The 22,555-nt window shown below is 50.2% G+C and overlaps 1 protein-coding gene across 5 annotated transcripts in view; it reads right to left on the bottom strand.

Annotated features, from left to right (window-relative positions):
- ZFHX3 (zinc finger homeobox 3) overlaps positions 1-22,555 on the bottom strand; it is a 251,101-nt gene that overhangs the window by 143,995 nt on the left and 84,551 nt on the right. For 3 of the 5 annotated variants that reach the window (XM_061387768.1, XM_061387770.1, XM_061387769.1), the window contains exons 2-3: positions 17,870-20,658; positions 12,523-13,019 (exon numbers count right to left, since the gene is read on the bottom strand). In XM_061387768.1, coding sequence (XP_061243752.1) covers positions 12,523-13,019; positions 17,870-20,612 — 3,240 coding nt within the window. In that variant the 5' untranslated portion in view covers positions 20,613-20,658. The remainder of the gene's footprint in view (positions 1-12,522; positions 13,020-17,869; positions 20,659-22,555) is intronic. The other 2 variants (XM_061387771.1, XM_061387773.1) reach the window with 1 other exon arrangement.

Raw genomic sequence — 22,555 nt, 5'->3', positions numbered from 1 at the left:
TCCTCTGGGTCCTGGAACATCGGAGAGGAAAAGTCAAGAAGGAAGAATGACGTGAGGACTCACTACCTCGTAACAAACCCACAGATGCCCGAGGCTGGACTTCGGATAAACTCAAAGGACCAAAGGCCCAGAAATGCAAATATGATCACAGCAAGAGGACACGGATGAGAAGGGTAGGCGGGTGTGGATTCAAACTTGGACACGATGAGCCTGGACCAAGCTTACAAGCTTACAGAACTCCGGTCCCTGGAGAGACAGTTGCATCTTTCCACACTGGCAGCTGTGGCCATCACTAACAGGAACTCAGACTGGGCAAAAATAAATAAATAAATACAAATCATTGGATCCTAGTCCAAGAACCAGAAGTGGAAGAACACACGCAAGCAGATGCCTCCAGCCAAATCTTTCCCCGCAGTGCTTCCTAAACCACAGCTGGCTGCGGAGTCACACTGGCTGACTCACGTCTAGGACACTGAGGAAACGGCAGTGCCGGGACCCACGCCTGCTGGCTCGGCTGACTGGAGGAACCAAGGAATGCTTCCCAGGCTCCATCTTTGACGATTTTAGAAAATGAGAGAGCTGGTAGGAGAAGGGAAATACAGAAACGTGAAGGCCCAGCAAGAGTGGGACAATTACCCTGAAAACCATCCTGGTTTCGAGGTGAGCAACTAGGGTGACCTTTTATCTTTCCGACCCTACAAGCCCAGGGTGCAGGAGAAACATGTGACAACTTGTGTGCCCTAAGTTTTTGGAACAGTGACCTTCTCCTAATTCAGAAGTACACGTGGTGTCTGTTCTTATTCTCTGGGCACTCTTCCAAAGGGACAAAGACTCAGAAAAAAGAGCAACGTGAAAGGCAGACAGGAACTGGGATCCTCGTCAGAGTACAGACTCTGGAGGTGAAACATACTCCCAGTGCCTGCCGCTCACAACAAGCTCCCCACCCAGAAGAGGTGATAAGCAACATGTCACAAGACTTATCAGCTTGAGCCAAAAATTCTACTTCAGGATTCAGCACAAAATCAGACAATACAAGCTGCTGACCCACAGGAAGGAAAACCCTTCTCATTTATGGGTGTCCTAGAGATGAAGCCAGGGGATGGTGCCCTATGTGCTGGGGTCCAAGCCCGCAGCAGGAGAGGGCAGCAAGGTGACGGGTGCAGGGACACTCCCAGCCTAGAACCAGGGGCCCTGGGGCCTCCTCTCCTGCAGACAGACAAGGACAACGTGGTGTGGCAGGGCACCCAGACAAGTCCGGGGGTCGGCTCAAAAGTGACTACAGGGGCCCAAAAGCTTCAGGAAGGAGCCTGTGGTCAGAGAGAGAGAGAGACTCAACAGGGACTGCAAGGAGACGAGAAATTCTTCCCACAGTTCCAATGCGCAGGCCAACAGGCAAATGAAAACAGTGGTTCAAAGTGTTGACCTAAGAGACCAGGTATGCTTTAGAGGCCCCGTCCTGGGCCTGGGAACCTGCTCCGCTAATTAACAGGTTACAAATCAAATATTATCAGTAGATAAACATTTCTAACCTTCCAACTAGTTTGGCTTTTACAGAATGAGGACACAGACCCTAGAGAAGGTTTGCTACTCACACCTGATGATTAGTCCCGATTCAAAGCCGCTTTAGCATCTCCTATGAGCATCCTGCATGTGGGAGGCACAAGCAAAGCAGCTCAAGGGCTGTGAAGTTTTACCACCTACATACAAGTTACAGCTGCAGGAAGAGGCCCGAGGAGTCAAGCAAGAGCAAGGACAGTGGAAGCACTGGACAAAGCCGCAAAGCACCGAACGGGGCATGCTGTCATCCATCTCGCCGTGTGATGTGAGAGCACTTCAAATAGAAGGGAATAATGAAAAAATTATTGAGAAACAAATTTTAACAAATAGCTCTGGAGAAATTTTCAGATTTCATTATAGGAAAAGCACTTTATTGAATGTAGAAAATGCGAAAATCTGATATGACAGTTTTCTATAAATAACAAAAATTGGAAATCATCATTAGAGGCTTCTGTAATTTTCCTCTTTTGTTGGGACCCATTAAAAAAAAAAAAAAAAAAGGCTTTACCAACACGGAAACCACTTATCTCTCTTCATGCTCCCGTCGGGCCAGTTGGTAGGACTGTGAGAGAATTTCTTCATCATCTGGAGGAAAGGTTGCCAGCAAAAATACAGGGTGCCCAGGAAAACGTGAATTTCAGATAAGAAATAGGATTATTATTTTATGGAACATACTTACAATAAAAATTATGTGGCTTTGTCTGAAATTTACCTTTAGCTGGGTATTTCATACTATTATTTGCTAAATTTGGCACCTTGACCTTGTGTTTGCTGTGGTATTTTTAAAGGTAAGTCATATATACATATGTGTATATATATATGTATATATATGTGTATACACACACACACACACACACACACACACACACACATCAGTTCCATTCAGTCGCTCAGTCGTGTCTGACTCTTTGCAACCCCATGAACTGCAGCACGCCAGGCCTCCCTGTCCATCACAAACTCCCAGAGTTTACTCAAACTCATGTCCATCGAGTCGGTGATACCATCCAGCCATCTCATCCTCTGTCGTCCCCTTCTCCTCCTGCCCCCAATCCCTCCCAGCATCAGGGTCTTTTCCAATGAGTCAACTCTTCACATGAGGTGGCCAAAGTATTGGAGTTTCGGCTTCAGCATCAGTCCTTCCAATGAACACCCAGGACTGGTCTCCTTCAGGATGGACTGGTTGGATCTCCTTGTAGTCCAAGTGACTCTCAAGAGTCTTCTCCAACACCACAGTTCAAAAGCATCAATTCTTCAGCACTCAACATATATGGATCTAAGTTCCCCGACCAGGGATGGAACCAATGTCCCCTGCATTGGAAGGCAGATTCGTAGCCACTGGACCTTCAGGAAAGTCCCTGTGCTATTTTCAGTGCTCCACGGGGTCACCAGTCTGATGTTGCTGGTTTCAATAACCTCCAATATCTCTGTGAGCAATAGAATTTTTTTTTTTTGGCTGTTAATATTTTTAACTTTCACCCTACAACCTGGTTGCTTAAAAAAAAAAAAAGCACTGGAAACCTAAGTTTATTAAATATTAAAGTATAAAATGACTCAGTGCTACCAAAATGGTTTTCATAGCAACAGGCTTTCCTACTCTACACTTAAATAGTATTTGTAGTTTCATGTTATGTTGAAAAAAAAAAGACTCAAGGCTTCGGTTCAGGTGTATTATGTAATTATTTAAAAACTCTTGCCTTCCAACAATGTTCCTGACAATGCTTAATTGTTCCCTTATAATTTCCCTTTCAAAATAAAAAACCAGAAACACCTGTTGGGACTGAATGTATTCAAATTTGCCCTTTTAGTCCAAGTCGTGGGCAAGTTGAAAGGACTCAAAGTTGGGTTTACACCTTTGCCTGCTATGAGCTGGCACAGCTTTCCTCCAGACGGGGTTTACCTGGAGCAACTGCAGCACATGGAATTACTCTGGAATGTAGAGGCAATGGAATATTCACAGCAAAATTCTCCTAAGGGTCACAGACCACCCCTAAGATGGCAGATGGCGTCCATGAAAAGAATTCCACTGGGAGTATGGGGCTGGGGTGGGGGTGGGGGATGGAGAGTTTGAAATTCTTCTTTCCCAAGAAGGTCTAGGGCTCACTTAAGGATTTGTGGGGGTGAGGGAGAGGGGAGATGGGAGGGTTAAGTGTTTTGACAAAGTGGTATAGTTCCTAGACTACCCAACTCCTCAAGCTGGGGTGAAGGGTCGTGGCCCATCTTCTCTGGAACCCAGAAGGAGACCTGTCACCAGTAGCTGAAAATAGCCCCTCCTGGAAACCTGTAGACACAGCAATGCCATCTCCAGACTACCCGAAAAAGAACTTCGGAAAAGCAAACTTTTTGGACATTCAGTATTTGTTCTTTCTCTATTAAATGGTGAGACCCATAGTCTTCACTGCTGCTGCTGCTGCTAAGTCACTTCAGTCATGTCCGACTCTGTGCGACCCCATAGACGGCAGCCCAACAGGCTCCCCCATCCCTGGGATTCTCCAGGCAAGAACACTGGAGTGGGTTGCCATTTCCTTCTCCAATGCATGAAAGTGAAAAGTGAAAGTGAAGTCACTCAGTCGTGTCTGACTCCTAGCAACCCATGGACTTGCAGCCTACCAGGCTCCTCCATCCATGGGATTTTCCAGGCAAGAGTACTGGAGTGGGGTGCCATCGCCTTTTCCGATAGTCTTCACTAAGAAACAAACAAACAAAAAAATTGCCCCCTCTCTCAAGCCCCCTTCTCTCCTAGAGACTCCCTCATCCCGGTGAATTTGATGAAGGTAATTAATCCAAGAAATTCCACCCCGGAGGATATACGGGAGAGGACGAGGAAAAGGGGCGAGGAAGAAACGCCATCCGTGGGGCTTCACAGGCCTGGAAAATAGAGCATCTGTCTCCATTACCTCTTCTTGTACCTCAGTGCTTCTGACAGCAATACTTGGTAAACATGCCCAGACTGATCCAATCTGCACAGTACTCAGGGCTGCTCTGTAAGATCTACAAATGGGGGACAATGAACAGGGCTTCTCACATCAGCAAGGGAAGAAGAGCTATTTGAGAAACTGCTGACCAACCAACCATCCAACCTGAAGCAAAACGTAGTTCTAAATCATACAATATAGAGTCCTACAATATACCATATGTACCTCTCACAGAGGAAAGTCTTAAATGTGGGGAGAAAGTACTGAAGAAACTATCCATCAAGTGGTGCCAACCTGCCTGGGTTTGAAGACAGACTCCAACAACGCTCATTTGCTGGTGACTTACATCGCCCTCTGCCTCGGTTCCCCCATGTGAAAACAGGTGGGTCAACAGAAGAATAAATCAATGAATACCTGTAAAGCAGGTATGACAGTACCTGCTAGTGGTAAGTGTCATGCAGGAGCTAGCGATTACTTTTATTATAATATTAGCAGCAAGACAGAGCCCCCCTGGGAAAAGAGTCAGAACCATAAAGAAACAGATGTGCAGATTGGACAGCACATAGATGAGAAGTTCCTGTAGGTTGAAGCATATTATAAGCTAAGTGAAAGATGAATAACAGACCCAGAGAAACTACTGCAATATCCACGGCACAGAAGGAACTGGGGCCCCAATAAACCAACGGCTTTTGCAAATCCATCAGAAAAAAAGACCAACCCACCAAAATAGACGAAAGAATGAATGAAAACGGGGCAAAGACTATGAACAGAAAAGCCACTCAAGAAATTCAGATGGACAATAAATGCATGAAAACATCTTCACCCGAACAATTAAAGAGATGCACACTGGGACAAATTCACAAATGGGATGAAAACAGAAAAATAAGACTGTGTTGGTCACCATGTGGGAGTTTGAACATCATCTATTAGAGGGAGGGGATAAAATGTTCTTAATAAAACTTGAAATGTTTAACAGTTAAAATACTTAAAACTTAATATTTGAAATATTCCTAATAATGTTAATAATATTCTGCAAGGGTCTTCTTTCTGAAGGGCCATTAGGGAGGACTCTATCTATGGGCACAGCACCCTAAAACCAGCAGGCCTTCTTCTTGGAACAGCTCGAGTGTGCAGAGACTTCCCTACCGTAAGCTCAGAACCGCAGGTAACATGAGGGCACATCAGCAAGGGCCTGGTCAGTGAGTGGAAAACTACACAGCCCCTAGACAGAGTGACCTAGATCGATACATTATGACCTGAAATCATTTTCAGGATGATAGGTTACATGCAAAAAGCAAACCAAAAGCACAGTGTGTGGCTAAGAGATTTCATAAGGGAATAAAATGTATGTATACACTCACGCACACTTTCTATCACTACAAGCATAGGAAAAAAAAACCAACAACCCCAAAAGAGATAATTAGATAACTTGTGATCTGTATCTTAAGAGAAGAGTTGGAGAGTAGAAAAAGGACTTCCACTTTATAGAGTATTGAAAAGCACTTAAAGGTATGAGAAAGGGCTAAGGTGTAATACTGTATACATGCAACATAATTCCAATTTTGTAAGATGCCTGACCCATCTTGTTAAATCAAAAAGGAAGAAAGAAAAATATGTTATCCTCTTTGAAGGGATTAGGCAAATAATTATATTCTCTTATACTTACCTGGATTTCTGAAAATTTCTACAGTGAACACACATTACTCATACTAATAATTTTTACTATAAAAAATAAGGAATCCACATTTTATTATTCATTTACACTTGAGGTAAACTCGGAATGCTAGTCTTGTAACAAGTAAGAATAATAATATTCTGAAGGAGTCTCCTCAGTTCTTTACCATCCACAAAAAGGATTCAGGAAGGGTGAGAGAAAAGAAAAATATTAAAAGTACTTGGGGGAAAAAAAGGAGGAACTGTTATGGAAAATGATTATGCAACCGGTTTTTCAATAGGTGGCATATTTAGTTGTTTATTTTGACCATGCCGTGCAGCATGCGAAACCTTAGTTCCCTCACCAAGGATCAAACCCATGCCCCCCGGCATTGGCAGCACTGAGTCTTAACCACCAGACTGCCAGGGACTCCCAAGGTGGCATATTTACTACTGGACATATTAAAAACAGGCATACCTAGTAAGATTCCGATTCCATTATTCGGTATCTAAAGTGTGGAGCCAAACAGTTACCAGGGATCCAACCTTCCTGACGTAAAGTCTGTGTAGCCCAGTGACCAGAGGGCAAAGCCTGGCTTAGAGCCAATCAGCTGAGAGATCGTGTTGAATCACATGGTACACTGGAGGGATTCGCAGATGCAAGATGGTTCTGGAGGGAGGGCAAGGCTGCAGTGAGGTGTCGACCTTCCACACAGCACCCACTGGCCATCTGCTGGGCAAGCACTCCTACATCACGTGTTGGCCGCAGTTCCTACCCCACTGAAGGGGTCAATCTGTCCCAGTATGAGCCCTGCCTCTAAAAAAAAAGATTCAATCTTTCCACCTTCCCAGAGCCCCCCTGAAGTTAGCTGGTGGCCAGAACCACTGCCAGGGCTCGCCCAGCTCTCCAGGAGTGACCAGGGGCCCGTGTGCGCAGTCTCCCAGTCCGGCCCCAGGAGTCCCCACCTCGCGAGCCTAGCCATCAAGTGAGGGAAATGAACTTCAGGCCCCCAGCTGTGCTGGGAGATGGAAGGCATGAAGGCGAAACGTGCTAAGATTTACCAAAACATCTGGCCTTTCACACCTTCTAAATCAGCCACAGGAAAACACTCCCCGCCTTTCATTTTTGGTTGAAGGCACCAAAGTATAGAGAGAAGAAGGCAGAGGTATGCACTTAAAAAATAAATAAATAAACAGTCGCCCTAATGAGAAAACAAGGTTTAAGGAAACTGGTTCCAGAGTGACGATGTAAACCAGATGACACCTGTAACAGGGCTTCAGACGCGAAGCCACATCAGGGCGGCGAGGAGGAGGAGGGAGGCCGGAGGGGCAGCTTTTTGTTTTCTAGGCAGGACAAAGGCTGCCAGTCACCATCTGTGGGCACAAAGTGTGCAGCTGCATGCCTAAGACCCCCTGTGCTGAGCACCCATAAAAGGGCATGAAGAATGCAAACTTCAGACCAAATCTCTTTGTCTGACTTGTTGTACATCTGATCTGTCCATCCATCCTTTGGAGAACTTACGGCCCTGCTGGGAGAGTGAACCATGAGTTTCTTACACATCAGGAAAACAACTGAGAAGATAGATTCCAAAGTAATGCAGAGTCTGGTGGAGGGTTTCTTCCTTCCTTCTACCTCAAATAATCCCAACACCATCGAAGTCCACTACGTAGAGAATCTGGGTACCTGTTTTTCAGTCAATTGGTACCATACTCTACTTCTTAGTTTAGGCCAAAGAGACTTGGTGTCTCCCCCTTGGTTTGCCTGGGGGGCCCTACACAACCCACATGGGGTCCAGACTCAACTCTGGGGGAAGACAAGCTTCTTTGTGTACAACTTAAGATTAATATGAAAACTTGGGGCTGGGCCCAATCAAAGGAAAGTCAGCTGGGAACTGTTGGAGTAACAGATTCTGGTGGGGGTCTTAATCTATCTGCTCAAGTTGATGGATTTCCATCCCAATGACTCTCAAGTGAAGAAAAACATCAAAGTGAAATCCAGATTCTGATAGTTGGCAGGTGTGCACTGATCTCCAGCTGCCCTTTCGGCACCTTCCTCCCCAAAGCAGAAAACACTTCAATGTTCAGAGAGCTCGCCAGGGACAGCAGGGAAGTCCAGATAAATACAGAAGGGCTCGTGTGAGCCCTGAACCCACTCCCTGGCTCATGACCTGCCTAGCACAGAGGAGAGTGGAGGGCAGACATTATCAGTACCTGCTGCCCTCCCCTCCCCTACTATTTAAGACAAGCAAGGGCACCCTGCATTGCTACAGGGGGAAGGAGTGGGAGACTGGGGCTCAGGAGCAGGTCCTCCAAGATAAAAGTGAAAACATTTATGTGGGAAAGCAGTCAGGGATTCCCCTTCCAGCCCTCAAGCCCTCATGAGAGACAAGCATCTTACCCACAACACGCTTCCATTCTGGCTCTGCTGAATCGCTATAGACAAAAACCAAAAAAACAAGAGTTCGGCTTCTAAGCCTGACTGGGGTCCCTGGCCTTCCCGCTGCGTTGCAGTGTCGCTCAATCACAGTGCCCATGATGGCAACTATGAGGGTATGGACATACGACCACTGGGGGCTGGACCAGGGCCACCACGACAGTAAGTCCGCTATCACGAACCTTCAAGTTGTGAACTTTCAAAGATGTGAACATGTATTCCATCAGTGTCAGGCGTGAGGGAAATTGCAGCCGGCCCTCCGCCTCCTATTGCTGATGATACTTCAGCCCTACCATCTCCCGCCTCCTCTCCCTCCTCCATCAGTAACTCTTCTTGCCTGTTCACTCGATGTCCGCCCCTGTGTGCCAGATGGTGTACTGTAAGAGTACACTGTTACAGCTTGTAGTATATAAGACTGTACTGTAGGATTAAAAATGTTTTATTCTTGTGTTTTTTTAAAATGTATTATTGTTTGCTTGAAAAAGTATTATAAACCTATTACAGTACAGTACTATACCACCAATTGTGTTAGTTGGGTACCTAGGCTAACTTGGTTGGACTTACACACACCCTCTCAGAGTGGAACTAGTTCATATGTAGGAGGACTTAATGCATTTAAAGACTCAAGGAATTCAATCACAAGCATTTCAGAAAATTAACCTGGGAGCCAAGCAAAAAGGAAACAGCTTCCATCTGATGCCAGGGGCTCTCCACCTGAACCCTACTTTCTTTTACTTCCAGGAGGCAGGAAGAAGTCGATGAACATTAATCTTGATTTAAAAACCACTCTCACACAATAATCCCAACTAACCAGACAATCCCAGGCAAGGGAGATAGAATCACCCGTTTCTCCATTTTGCTGATCAGCCCAACCCTCTCCTATGTCCGGATAAGAAATTATCTCACGCTTTCAGACGGCTCAGTCCTAATCCAGCAACGTACGCGCCAGGATTTATGACACCAAGAGGGAGAGACTCTGGACCTGAGACCCAGTGACAGACTGGAAAGCCACACTTCTGCCAGTGTCCCCTGAGCCCGCTGGTCTGTCTCCTCAAGCATGGAAAAGGAAGAGGAGAGGGTGGGTAGAGAGGGTGGGAGACCCGCGAGGAAGTCAAAGACATCACGGCCACTTGAGCAGATGCAGCAGAAGGCAAGTGTGGGCATCTCCTTGACCAATCCATGAGCAATCTGCCGGGGAACCAAGATGGGGTGAGGTGGGGTGGGGGCAGGGCAGGGGCGAGGGTGGGCCATGGGGAAGGGGGTAGTGAGGAGGGCCGTGTGAGAGAAGCTGGGGGCCCTCCCCGGGTCAGCAGCATCTGGAGCTGTTTCTCTAGCAGACAGTAAAGAACTCGATTATATCCAGTTAACTGTGCTCTAAACTGATTATGCATGTGCTGGGCTAATGGATTACATTAGCGAGAGGAAAAATAACATGCAATCAATCTCCATTTACCACAGGCCACACCAGGGCCTACAGAAAAGCTGACTCTCGAACCACCTCCAATCCTCATCCCAAATCCCAGGACTGACAACAAGACCCTGTGCTAGGGACCCCCTCGGTGGCGAGAGAAGTTTATCTCAGTCACGTCATGGGGCAGAAAGGCCTTGAGGCAGGCACTCAAATGGTAAGGTTCTGGGTCACATCTGGGAGTGGGTAGGAGAGCTCCCCACCCCCTACAGCAGAGTCATGGGGACATTTGTTACCCAAGCTAATGAAACCAGACTAACGACCTTCGGCTCCTGACCCAGGGAATTCTGTCCTGAATGTGGGTGGAGGTCACCCCTGGCGGGTGCCAGCCATACACACTGCCTGGGCACCTCTCTTCTGAGCCCTGGTCCCCGCATCTCACCCTGCATTCCAACATCTTCATTTCTGCAACGCTGCCTTTCCTGAGCAGGAGACTCCTCCATCTTTACTAAGGAAAAAAGAGGAGAGAACTACGGCCGGGGAGGATGAGAGTCCGGGGCTAGCTGAGCAAGGCACAAAGGGTGACGCTCGAGTCGCTTCCCTCACATCCGCCCTGAACACCACCTCTACCCGATTCTCAAGGTGCGCCCAGAGGACAGGGAGTGAGGACCAGCAAGGGATGCAGTCAGCAAATCCCCCAAGTTCCAGGCCCTTTGGAAGGAAGCAAACCCAAGGCTGCTCTTACTGGAGGCCGCAGTGTGGACAGTTAATGACCACCCCACGCGTTCTATAACCTAAAAGGCAATGTTTCTCCTCAGATGGAAGAGGCCAGCTTCATACCACCTCTAAAGGACCGCATTTAAAGCTGCATACGACCTTCTAGGGCCACACCAAGTCCTTCATACTAATTTTTGCTCAGTTGGGTCGTTTAGAAACTTTTTTTTTTTTTCCCACGGATATCTCCATCAGGTTTTCGCGACCACACCGGCACCACCCTGTGGCCAGTGAGAACCTCTGATTTAAACTGATGGCCAGGAGCCTCTCTTTCCAAGGGTGGCACTCAGGGAAGCCAACCAGTGAGGGTCCAGCTCACGGAGAACAGGGCGGGCTTGGCTGTCTGGTGTCCAGACCCTCCCCTCCACACCGCTTGAGCCCATTCATGCCTGAGTCAGCACTCAATTCCAGAACATTCTATCCCCACCACCTTGTGCCTGCTTTCTCCTCCTTTCCTGAAAATGGTTTCTCATCCATGTAACACAGGCCTCTAGACAAGCTGAGAATGAACGACTATAAAATGAATTGCGCTTATCAGTCTCAGCAGAGGCCAATGTGGGGCCAGGATCAGGGTCTTCCTTATTTGGAGTTTCCATTTAAAATCACGGTAAGCAGAGAGGGGATTCAAGGAGCTCAGGGTGAGGGGCAACCCAGCGCACACTGGCCCACAGATGTGGGAATCGGTGTGAACGGAAAGAGAAGAGGCTGATAACAAGAGGGAGGGAAACGGAGAGACAGGGCGAGGCCGTGGAAGGGACGTGGAGGGAGGCTGGGCAGATTTATGGCGATTTGTACCTGATTGTTCATACTAAAGCCATTATGGGATGATTAGAGAAAAAGGTGAGGCTTTAAGTCCAGTGAAAATCAATAGAAACGTCTGGAGCAATTCTGCCGTGCAAGTGGAAGGACTATTACAGTATCCGAGCACCTCCTCCTCGTTACCGTCTATGGACTGAGGGGAAGAAGGAAGGGGGCAGGGAGGGGTGAGCAAGGAGGGCTGGGGTGAGCAAGGAGGGATTGGAAGGAATGAGAGGTGGAGAGGACTTAGGAGGAGGAGGAAGGCAGAAGCCCAGCAAAAAAAAAAAAAAAAAATACGAGGAAGAGAACAGAGGCAGAGAACACGGCCAACAGGAAAAAAGAAAAAAGGTGCCCCTCATTTGACCATGTGTTTCCCCACAGCACTCACCACCTTCTAGCCTACTGTATAATTTATTTACTTTGTCGATCACCCATCCCCCAAAAGAATGGACGCTATGGGAAGGCAGGGACTTTTTGTCTGCCTTGTGCATGGATGCAGGCTCAGAACAGGCCTGGGTTATGGGAGGGGTTCAATGTGTATCTCCTGAATGAATGAATGAACAAATAAACAAAGCACCCCAGGGGGCATTCAGGGAGCAGAGGCTAAAAACAGGGGGGGAAATAACCAGATGGAAAAGGAGAACAGAAAGCCTGCAGAGAAACATGTGAGCACAAAGGTAAAGGGGGAACTAGGGAAATGGCAATTGTGAGTTAGGAAAGAAGTCAGTTCTAAGGAAGGTAGGTGGAACAACGCATAGTACTGGGCTGCTATAATACAACCTGGCCCCCGAGTGAGGCACCCCGCAGAGAGATCCTTCAGTTCCCAGCTGAAGCCCTCCACCGTGTCACCAGCTCCCCTCCCAATGCCAGGGCACCAGCCAGCCACCAGTCCCTCCAGTTAATGGCATGAAGTGTCCGTCTGCCCCCAGCCTGCTGGTCACCCGGGGGATCTGCTCCACTCCTTCCAGAGACAGTCCGGGGCTTACCTTGTACAGCTTCAGGCTGGCCTCGTGCCTGGAGTTGACCGTGTGCAGCCGCAGCTTCTCCAAGCTGTTGGTGTAGTAGTCACAAGCGTTGCACTTGAGGTGGACGGGGTTGCCGATGGCCACGCACTTGAGCCGCCACTCGTTGGCCTTGCCACCCTCCTTGATGTGGGCCACCAGCTGGTACTTCTGCACGTGCTTGTCCGTCTTGCAGTGCAGCTGGAAGTTGGCCTTGAGCTGGGTGTTGTAGCGGCAGAGCTTGCACTGGTACGAGTCCCCCATCACCGCCTTCCACTCCTCCTCTGGGAGGCTGCGCTCCACATTCATGTGCAGCCCCAGCAGGTCCAGGGTGTCCGTGGTGAACTTGTTGCAGACGGCGCACTGGAAGAGCTTGAGCGACGGGTCGTTGGTCTGGATGAAGCTCTCGCCCAGGTTCATCAGCTCCTCCGACACCAGCTGCCCGCCCCCGAGCCGCATGTCTAGGGGGATTTCACCGCCCACTGCGGGGAAAGAGAAGGGAGAGAATTAGAGGCCGGGCTCGCAGTGTTCCTACCTGAGGCACTGCCCACCCTCCACCATCCCTGAGCCAGGTTCCAGCAGAGAAAAGATCACATCTCAAGCATCACAGTGTGCTATCCACTGGGAAAATTTACAATGAAAATCAGCTTGATGTGGTCAGATCTCTCTCATGGACATTCTGAAATTCGTGGAAGGTTGTGTTGTTACGTTTGTTTTCTTCCGTTTGTAAAAGAATGCCTAGAAGAAGGTAGGAACCATATAATCTCTTGAATGTTTGAATTCAGCTCCTCACTCAGATCCCAGAAAAGACAGACATAAAAGCATCACTCACTGGACGTAGGAGAATCTGAGGCTTTAGGTCCCAAACTGAGTCACAGCTGCATTCTAAGACCCCAAGCCTTCACGGCAAATCAGAACTGGGCTGAGCAGCAGCGCTGCCCAGCAGAACTTTTTGTGAAGAGGGAAACTCTGGGTATCTGGACTGTCCAATGTGAAAGTCACTAGTCACGCGTGGCTATGGGGCACCTGACACGTGGCTAGGATAGAGCTGGGGAGCTGCATTTTTCATTTTTACTTCATCTACAGTTAGGTCAGTGGCTACCATAGTGGACAGCGTGGCTCTAAATCTGAGATTTCCAGAATGATCTCCTTATTCCTCACCACACCTGCCTGTCAGAGGCGCTGGCTCCTCCCACATCTCCCCATGAGTACAATCATTTCTTGTCCATGAGCCCCCACACGGGGTGGAATGTAAGTCTACTCTGGGACCTGTCATGTTCCCCTCTGGCATTATCTCAGCCATTCAATACAGGTGCAGCCTCTTTAGGACAAGGATCCAATCTTCTCCTTGCTGAACCTCTAGAGGGTATCCAGCTCTCCACACAGGGGCCCAAACATCTGCCATGCCAGTCAGGGTACAGAGCAGCAAAAATGTTACAGGTTTAGCAAGCTGGGTGGAGATAAGCAGTGAAACGCAAAGGTCAGCTCACAGCCCTGGAAAATCGGGGTCTGAGACGGCTCTGCTCCTCCCTCTCCAGCCCGGCTTTCTCAGTCCATCATGGCCCTGCATAAACCAAGGGCTGGCTCTCACTCACCAACGGTAAGTTAATACTGTGAGCTCTTATTTCTGTCATGAGAAAGGCTTGGAAAGAGCAGCCTTCCCTCCGTTACCTAGAAGCCTATAGTCGAGCAGAATGCCGAGCGTCGGCTTCTATTTTTTGCTTCTCCCCTAAACACATACACGCTCAAGCTATGTCTCCCCGCGCCACTCCCCAACTGATATTTAAACCTGACCTTTCACATGTGGTTGGGCTGAAGGTTTTTTGTTTTTGTTTTTAATGACTGATTAGAATCCAACTTAATAGCTAATCAAAGAAAAGATGTTACTATTTAAAAAAATTTTTTTCTTATTTCTGCTGTACGAGGTACTCTGAGTGAGGAGCTCAGTCCAGGCTCGACTGAGCAGAGTGGCTGGATTTGAAGCCTGCGGACAGTCTAGCAAGCCACAGAAATCTTTTGCATACACGTGCCAGAAGACTCTGGAAGCTTTCTGCCTGTCTTCTCTCTTGCCATCTCCCCTGGTGAGAGGAGCCATAGCTATGACATTCTTCTTAGGACAAGAGAGAAAAAGAGATGGGGGGGAAAAAAGCCTAAAAGCTCCATCCCTTAATAGGGATGCAGGCCAGGCAGCAACCACAAAACACATTCGATGTTCAGTGAAAGCAGAAACTGCCTGGAGGGTAAGACAAGGAGCAAACATATATTTGTTTCTGATGCCGACCACCTGAAGCATCAAATCTTCTTCAGTTTTAAAATTTAACCTCAACACATCAATACCACTCCAAAGAGAAATTCAGCTGTCACTTGCTGGGTGCCTGAGTGAAAGTGAGAAGTCCTCGGCACACGCAAATGAAATAAGTCCCTGTTGCCATCCCAAGCTCTTAAAGTGAAATGCAAATCCAAGACAGAAGCAGAGAAGCAGTGAAATGGGGGTGATGGGCAAGCCAAAACTCCCTCTGAGAACTATACCCTGGAGAACCACACACAGGGCTTGTGCTCCCACACATCCACTGGGCTGGAAGGAACAAATTCAGTCCCCAAGAAGTGGAGGAACCTCACACAATTCACAGGCGGGTCAGGTGTTGGGGGAGAGAGCGCGCACTGAGAACTTAGCTGGTGCCTACTCTTGAGTCACGTCAGATGGATGGTCTTGAAGAGGACCCCATCTGCCCCCACATTTAACTTTAAAGCTGGAGACTGACACCCTGGCACAGAGTTCTGCCCTGAGCACATCCTCAGAGAGACACAGGGATTAAAAGACACCACTTACAATCAAAAGCAGAATCAGAGGAGTTCTTAAACCTGGTGCAAATGTCCCATGGCCAGCTGGCTACTTAGGAAACATAGGTGCCTTGGTAAGCCACCCATTTCTCCATGCTGTGCTAAACTATAATCCAGACAGATGTCTGGAAGGATGGTCATCTGGACTCAAGCCTAACATCTCACCTACAGATGGAGGCAAATTCAAGCAGACCAGATCAATGATGCCGAGCTTTTCCTTGACAGTGTCTAGAACGCACACGTCCCCAGGATCAGTGGAGGTTCCATCAAAGGGAGGAAGAGAACACTGACTTTGTGAGGAGGAGTGCAGTTCACAACTGCTACTTCCCCTGCAGAGCCCAGTAATGCCTAGTAACGCCCACAGCCTTCTCCTAGCGCGCCTAAGGACCAATCAGCTGGGCTGCACACGGAACTGAAAGCTATGCTCTGTTTCCTACGCTGCCTTATGCTGAGGTCCCGCGACTGAAATAACAGGTCCAGGTGGACACATTCTATCACCCCCACAGGCACGCAGGCTTCTGGCATCAAGTATTTTTGTGACTCTCACCCTCATCTCAACAGTGCTCGTGGCTTAAGGCAGGCATGGGAGGTGTTCAGGGACTCACCTCGATTGCCAAGCAGTGATGCTGGAAATTCAAGGGCCCTCCGTGACTACCTGGATAAGGTCTTTAGAAGGAAGAACACTATTCTCTTTAAGAAATAAAGTCTGGATCTTCTATGTATGTGCAGAACTCAAGGATCCGTTTCGTCATTTTTCGCATCTGCCCTCTGCTCATGATGTACAGTGTCCCGCAGATTCACAGACAGTGGGTGCTAAAAGCAAACCATTTATCTACCACTCAATTCAAGCCTCAGTCAGAATTACTGGTTTTCAAGGTAATTAAAAAGTCTTCACTTTGACCCAGTATGAACCCATACATTTTCTGTGTCTTCGTTCCACTTACATTATATTTGATTTACTCCAAGACCTGCTTCCCCAAGATTCTAAATCTCCAGATGAAGAAAACCCCAACCGCCGTAGGCTTTAAAAGCAGTACAGTCTTTGTGAGTACCAATGCCACTCATAGGTGTGCAACCCCCATGGTCACTCTTTGGACAAACAGAATGACTGATCCCTGTGCATCCGTGAGTGACCAGTGGGTAAAACATCTTCAAACTGCTTGGTAAGAAAGGATCAACCAGTCAATGTTCCAAAACGGAGAAGAAGATTAAAGTTGCCAGAATTCAAATTTAACTGCATGGCAGGAAAAACAAATTAAATGCCGTGAAATATAACTCATCAGCAGCAATTAGCACTGAAAGACCACACAAATAAAGATGTGCCCGCTGGGGAGGTTCAGCCCTCTGTGTGAACCTGAGCCATTCTAGAATAAAGGTGTTTGTTCATGCTTTGTTGCCGAGAACGACTTACTCCCATGTCATTAAGGGGGTCCTGTGTCATTCAGGACGTTGCTGCTGGTCTCAAGAGGTTAGCTGGGTCAGGGAACAGAGACCACGCTTGTGTAGTTAGGGCAGGCAGGGCCTGACCACCACACTGGTGCTCATGAAACTGGTTTGTACATTTGCTCGCTATAGAAGCTCTTCCCTAGAAGTGGTCACGGTTCTTTTTACATGAAGAGTCGTGGCTTTTGGCATCCAAATCCTGTCCTCTTGGTCCCATTCTGGCTCAACGAAGCCAACGGGTGAGACGGTTTTCCAACAGGAAGCCATGTACTCCATGGCAACAAAGGCTCCGTTAACCAGGACCTGATACTAAAATCAGGCTTTCTTTAATGTGCAATTTTAGAACTTATGTATTACTCATCTATCACATCACTCCTCACGGCGCCCCCCAGGTCAACCGATTCCCAACTATACTAATCACTGGCAACTCATGCAAGGTAATAAAAAGAACCCGCCTCTTTAAAGCATCAAGATCCCAGGAACAACACTGGAGAACTTTGGAAGACATATCTGGGTGGCTCCTGGTCTGCTCACAATCAGACCTGGCTTATTTAAATAAGTTACACCACAGTCCTCAGATCCTCTTTCAGAGGTGACCGTCCCTACTGAAAACTACAGCGATACTTTCCTGAACATCTCAATAATTGTTTAATGAACCCGAAAGTCGAGAGGAAATGTAGCGATTTTTCAAATCAAGAAAGGGACAGATAAAGGGGGGGATGGGAACAGGAAGGAAAGTTGACCCAGAGCCAAATACTAGAGGAAACACTCAAACTTCACTACACTTCCGTGGAGCTGGAGGGCACCTGGGTCTCACATTGAACCCAAACCACTCTCCATGGGCTCAACACAAGAGTTCAGGGGATTCTAGAGAAAAAAAAGAAGGGACGACTGGATGCTCGAGCAGAGTGCAGAACGACTCTCAAGAGAGCAAAGGTTCTTGAGATCCACGGGACTCAACAGAGTCAACGGGGACCGTGGCCTGCGCGCGTGTCCTCCCCGGTTTGACTCCCATCGCTCAGGACAGACACACACGGGGCAGCCTCACCTAGAGCAGGCGTCATGGCGGCCACGGGCCCGGCGGGGTCCAGCTGGAATCCGCTCATCACGAACGGGGCGTCCGGGGCCGTGCTGTCCACCTTCAGGTTGGGCAGGTTGACGTTCTGGGCCAGGTAGTACTGGTAGAGCTCAGCCTCGGCCGGGGAGGGCAGGCCGCCCAGGCCCAGGTGGCGGCTGTGCTGCATCTGCGTCATGTTCTGCTGCAGCAGCATCATGTTGTGCATGTGCTTCTCGCTCGTCATGTGGATGCGCAGGTTCCGGGCCACGTTGGTCTCGTAGTCGCACACCTCACACCGCCAGGTGGGCTTGGTTTTTGGTTTGGTGGGCGAGGGGGCTCCACAGGAGCTGCCCATGTTGGCCGCGGCAGCGGCCGCTGCAGCTGCGGCTGCCGCCGCCCCGGCCGTGTGACTGAACACCTGCTCCCCCCCGCCATTCTGCAGGTTCTGCATGTTGTTGAGATGCTTGTCAGACTGCATATGGATACTGAGGTTGCCTTTGGTCGTTGTGGAGTAGTTACACACCTCGCAGCGGAAAGGCTTGTAACCGCACGTGTAGCTCTCGCCTCGTGCCAGCCGGGGGTGGGGCTGCCCGCTCTTGCAGTAGACGCAGGAGCCCCCCGGCTCCGGGTGCTTCTCCTTCATGTGCGCCTCCAGCGTCTGCTGGTACTTGTAGTGCCAGTTGCACTTGGGGCACTTGAGTGTCTTGCACGAGTTGCGAGAATGCATCATGGTCATGTGGCCGCCCAGCGAGCGGGAGGAGCCCAGGACCGTGTCGCATTTGGGGCACTCCACGCCGCTCCCCGAGGGGCACTCCCCCACCCCGAGCTCGCAGAGGGAGCCAGCGTGCTGGTGATGGGGGACGAAGCCCCCCTCGTCCCCCTCTGTGCTTTCATTTGGTTCTGGTGCTGTGGCATTGTCTTTATTGGCACTTTCATCAGCAAAGTCCAGCCTCCTGCCGCCCTCTGCCACGTTGGCCCTGACGCCCTCACTGTTAAAGCTTAAACGATTCCTCCTGTTCGCACCATCAAAGACAACAAAGGAAGAAGCGGAATTAGAACTAGTAGAAGCTGCGCCCCTCGACAGGGTCTGGAGCACATTAGGCATTAAGGGGGAGTTAGAAATGCTTTGGTTTGAGAGAGCAAGGTCCTTTTTGCTGCTACTACCTGCCGCGGCCCCAGACTCCTCAGGGGGCCTGTCCTCCAGCTCGTCGTCCAGCTCGCTTGGAAAGAGTCCTTTGCAGCCCTCCTCCTCCTCCTCTTCCTCCTCCTCTTCCTCCTCCTCTTCCTCTTCCTCCGCCTCCTCTTCCTCCTCCTCCTCCTCCGCCTCCTCCTCGGCGGGCTCTGCCTTCTCCGAGAAGCAGTCCGGATCACCCACTTCTTGCTTCTCTCCTTCTGCTGCCCCAGAGTCCTTGCCCTCTGAGGATTTGGTAGGACTGGAGGCCAGAGGCCCCAGGGGGACTGAGGTAATGGGGGTCTTCAGGACGGAGCTGGTGAGCCCGCCAAGGTTCAGGAGGGTGCTGGGGGTCAGGAGACCCGCCTGGGGCTGCTCGGGGCCCGCGGTGGGGCCGGCGGGGAGAGCCTCCTCCCCTTCCATTCGAATGCCACTGAATTTCCCATAAAAACTGTGTCCGGGGCCTATGAGGTTAGCGGTGGAAACTAAAGGGAGTTGAAAGTTTTTGTTTTTTGGTTCCAGAAAACTTACAAGGGGTTCCTTGTCTTTGCCGATCCCTTGGATGATGGCGGAGATGTTCTTATTGCTAAGAATCTTCCGCTCCTCTTCACTCAGGGTCATTCGATGGTCGTGCACCGCGTGGGTCACAAACGAACGGACGTACCCGAAGGAGAGCTTGCACAGGAAACACATCAGGATGGGCTTCCTCTTGCCGTAGAGCACGAAGCCATCGAATTTGGACAGGTCCACGTTGTTGGGAGCATCTTTGGATACGCAGGAGCTTTTGGCAGAGCCGTCGCTGTTTAGGTAATCCTTGCTGCTTTTGTGTCGCACGTCGAATACGCGGAAGCTGTGCAGGACGGGGCTGAGCCCCGCCAGGGCTGAGGTATTCGGGAAAGCCTGGTCTGGGCCCTCAAACCACTTCCCGAAGGATGAGGCTATGTGGAAAGTGTTGATGATCTGGGGGTAGACAGGTGCCGCACAGGAAGGGTCCCCTTGCTTGCCCCCCGAGGCGGCGGCGGCGGAGGGGAGAGAGTTCAGGAAGAGCGACGGCAGAGGCCCGCCGCCGCCCACGCCCCCGCCCTGGGTCAGCTGGCTCAGACTCTCGACGATGTACGCCGAGCCGTCGGGCTGGAACACGATCTCCCCGGCCAGGTTCTCCACGTCGCTCTCCTCGTCCCCCTCCTCGCTGCTGTCGCTGCCGCTCTCCTCCCGCGGGGGCGGGGGCGGCGGCGGCGGGGGGCGGGCGCCGGGGCAGTGGTGCTCCATGTAGGTCTGCAGGCTGGCGAAGGAGGCCGAGCACTCGTTGCAGCTGACCTCCTTGCCGGCGGTGGCGGCGGCGGGCTCGGCGGCGGGCCCGGCCGGGGCGGTGCTCTCCGCGAGGCGCTCATTGAAGGGGGCCCTCAGGCCGTCCAGGGGCCCGTGGCTCTCGCTTGTGGGCTGCTCCATGCTACTGGGTTTGTCGGGGAGGTGGGTGCTGTTGAGTTCAGTCCATTGCTGGTGCTGAGGGATACCGCACCCATTGTCCTTCCCCGAGACGACAGGCGAGTCACAGCCTTCCATGGTAAGGCCTGCGTGGAGCTTTCATTGCACCCAGTACGGATCGGACCTGAAGGGCAGAGGCAAGGGGGAGAGGAGGGAGAGAAGGGGGAAGAGAGAGAGAAAGGAAAGAGGTTAGGAGGGCCGAGGCTGAGGTCCTGCACAGAGCACTCTGCCCTGGCAGGCTTCTGTCTTCCACACCCACAACAGAGACAGCGGGGCAGCAGTGACCCCGGCCGTCGCCCCACCCCGTCCAGGCTTAGCGGGCGGGCGGTACCCCTGGGTGTCACAGGAAGAGGGGGGTGTCGGGGAAAGGGGCGTCAGGAGAAGCCCTTTCTGTCTTCAGACTGTCAGCTGCTGCACCCCTGGAGACCAGTTTGAGTTTGAGATCTTTGCAAGCACAGCGTTAGAGTCAGGGCCCGGCGATCAGGCAGGGATCAGGAGGAGGCTTGTTTTCAACTTTCCGGGACACAGAACGGTGGTCCCACCACATTCAGAGGGCAACACAAAGCCACCCCTGTTGCCCACACTGTCTGTGGGCCAGGGGAACACCTGGGACAGAGAGACAGGAGAAAGACAACTTTGCAGCCCTAGAGAAAGGATTATGAACCTGGGTGGGGACATGCCGTTTGATTTAGAACCGAAGTTGTGCCCTTGCTCTTACTGACCACACTTTTAGTTTGAGAAATTCACGGAGAAGTGTTTGAGGGCGCAAGGGTCAAGGGCATGTGTGCAGGCCTGGGCAAGCTCTGTGAAGCCCCTCAAAGGCCCCATGGCTGCAGTCACCCTGTCCCAGTCTTGAAAACACTGTCTCATTTTACAAGTAGTAAAACTTGAGGCCCTAGATCTAAGAAATGACTCCAATGCCACTGGGATGCTGAGAAAGGTGGTGTTCTCAATTCCTATCTCCTCCCCACAACCCACAGAACACACCTGCTTGTGACTCAGCTGGCTTCAGACTCAAAATACAGAGGTGCAAAACATGAGCGGGATGTTTCTAGGAAGATCCACCCAGACTCTCAGTGGGCTGAGTCCGCCGCCTGCAGGGAGGATCTCGCCCTGCCTGGATGGAGCGCGTTCACCACTGACTAGGGGGGTTCTGCTGTCAAGGATCTCACAGCGAGCCGAGATGGCAGCTGGGCTCCGCCAGCCCCAGTTCCACACCTGCCTCTTACTTATTAGTCGTTACCCAAGCAGCTGTCCTTCAGCCCTGGGGCTTTTCCGTTTCCGACTCCAAAGTGCCACTGAGCTCAATCTGCCCTCTGAGACCTCATGTCCCTGGGGAGGGAGACATTAGATCGCTTGCCTCTGCTCTGCTCCTGTGGCAACAATATCACAGGAGCGTTTCTTCTGTCTGGCCCTGCTCCTACAGGAGACTCAGCGCCTCGCAAGGTTTTCAAGAGTGCTCGCTGTGAATCCCAGGCCACCCTCCCTGCCACGCCTCCTTCCTGGAGAACACTTGGCTGCTTCTCCACCCACCATCTCATTCACACACAGCATGAAGATTTTGGCTGGGTTTGTTCCCCCCAACCCCCGCCTCCATCTTCCCATTCTTTTTTTCATTGCTTGATTCTCGACTGCACAGTGAACCAAGAGCTCCCTCTCGGGAAAAGATGGGGAAAGCAGGTTTACCAGAAGTTTCAGGAGAAACAACTTTTTGGAAGAACGTGTCATATTTTGTTTGTTAACACACAAGCACGCGCATGCACACACACCAGCTCTTAGCTTATAACCTCAAATTCCACTACAACAAAGTTTCATGTGCCTTAGAAAAGATATATTGATTTTAAACAAACACAACTACACTAAACCAAACCAAACAGCAAATGCGATAAGACATCCTCATAAGGCTCAGTTGGGATACAGGTGAGAATCCAAGGTGGCTCTTCCCTAAGGACGTGTGTGATTGGCTGGATGATATCTGATTGACAGCTTGGGCCAAAAAGGTTGGCAGGCCTGAAGAGGCG

The sequence above is a fragment of the Bos javanicus genome, chromosome 18 (genome assembly GCF_032452875.1).
Source record: "Bos javanicus breed banteng chromosome 18, ARS-OSU_banteng_1.0, whole genome shotgun sequence".
Lineage (NCBI taxonomy): Eukaryota > Metazoa > Chordata > Mammalia > Artiodactyla > Bovidae > Bos > Bos javanicus.
The sequence above is the reverse complement of the archived record's forward strand: the minus strand, read 5'-3'. Positions and strand labels throughout refer to the sequence as shown.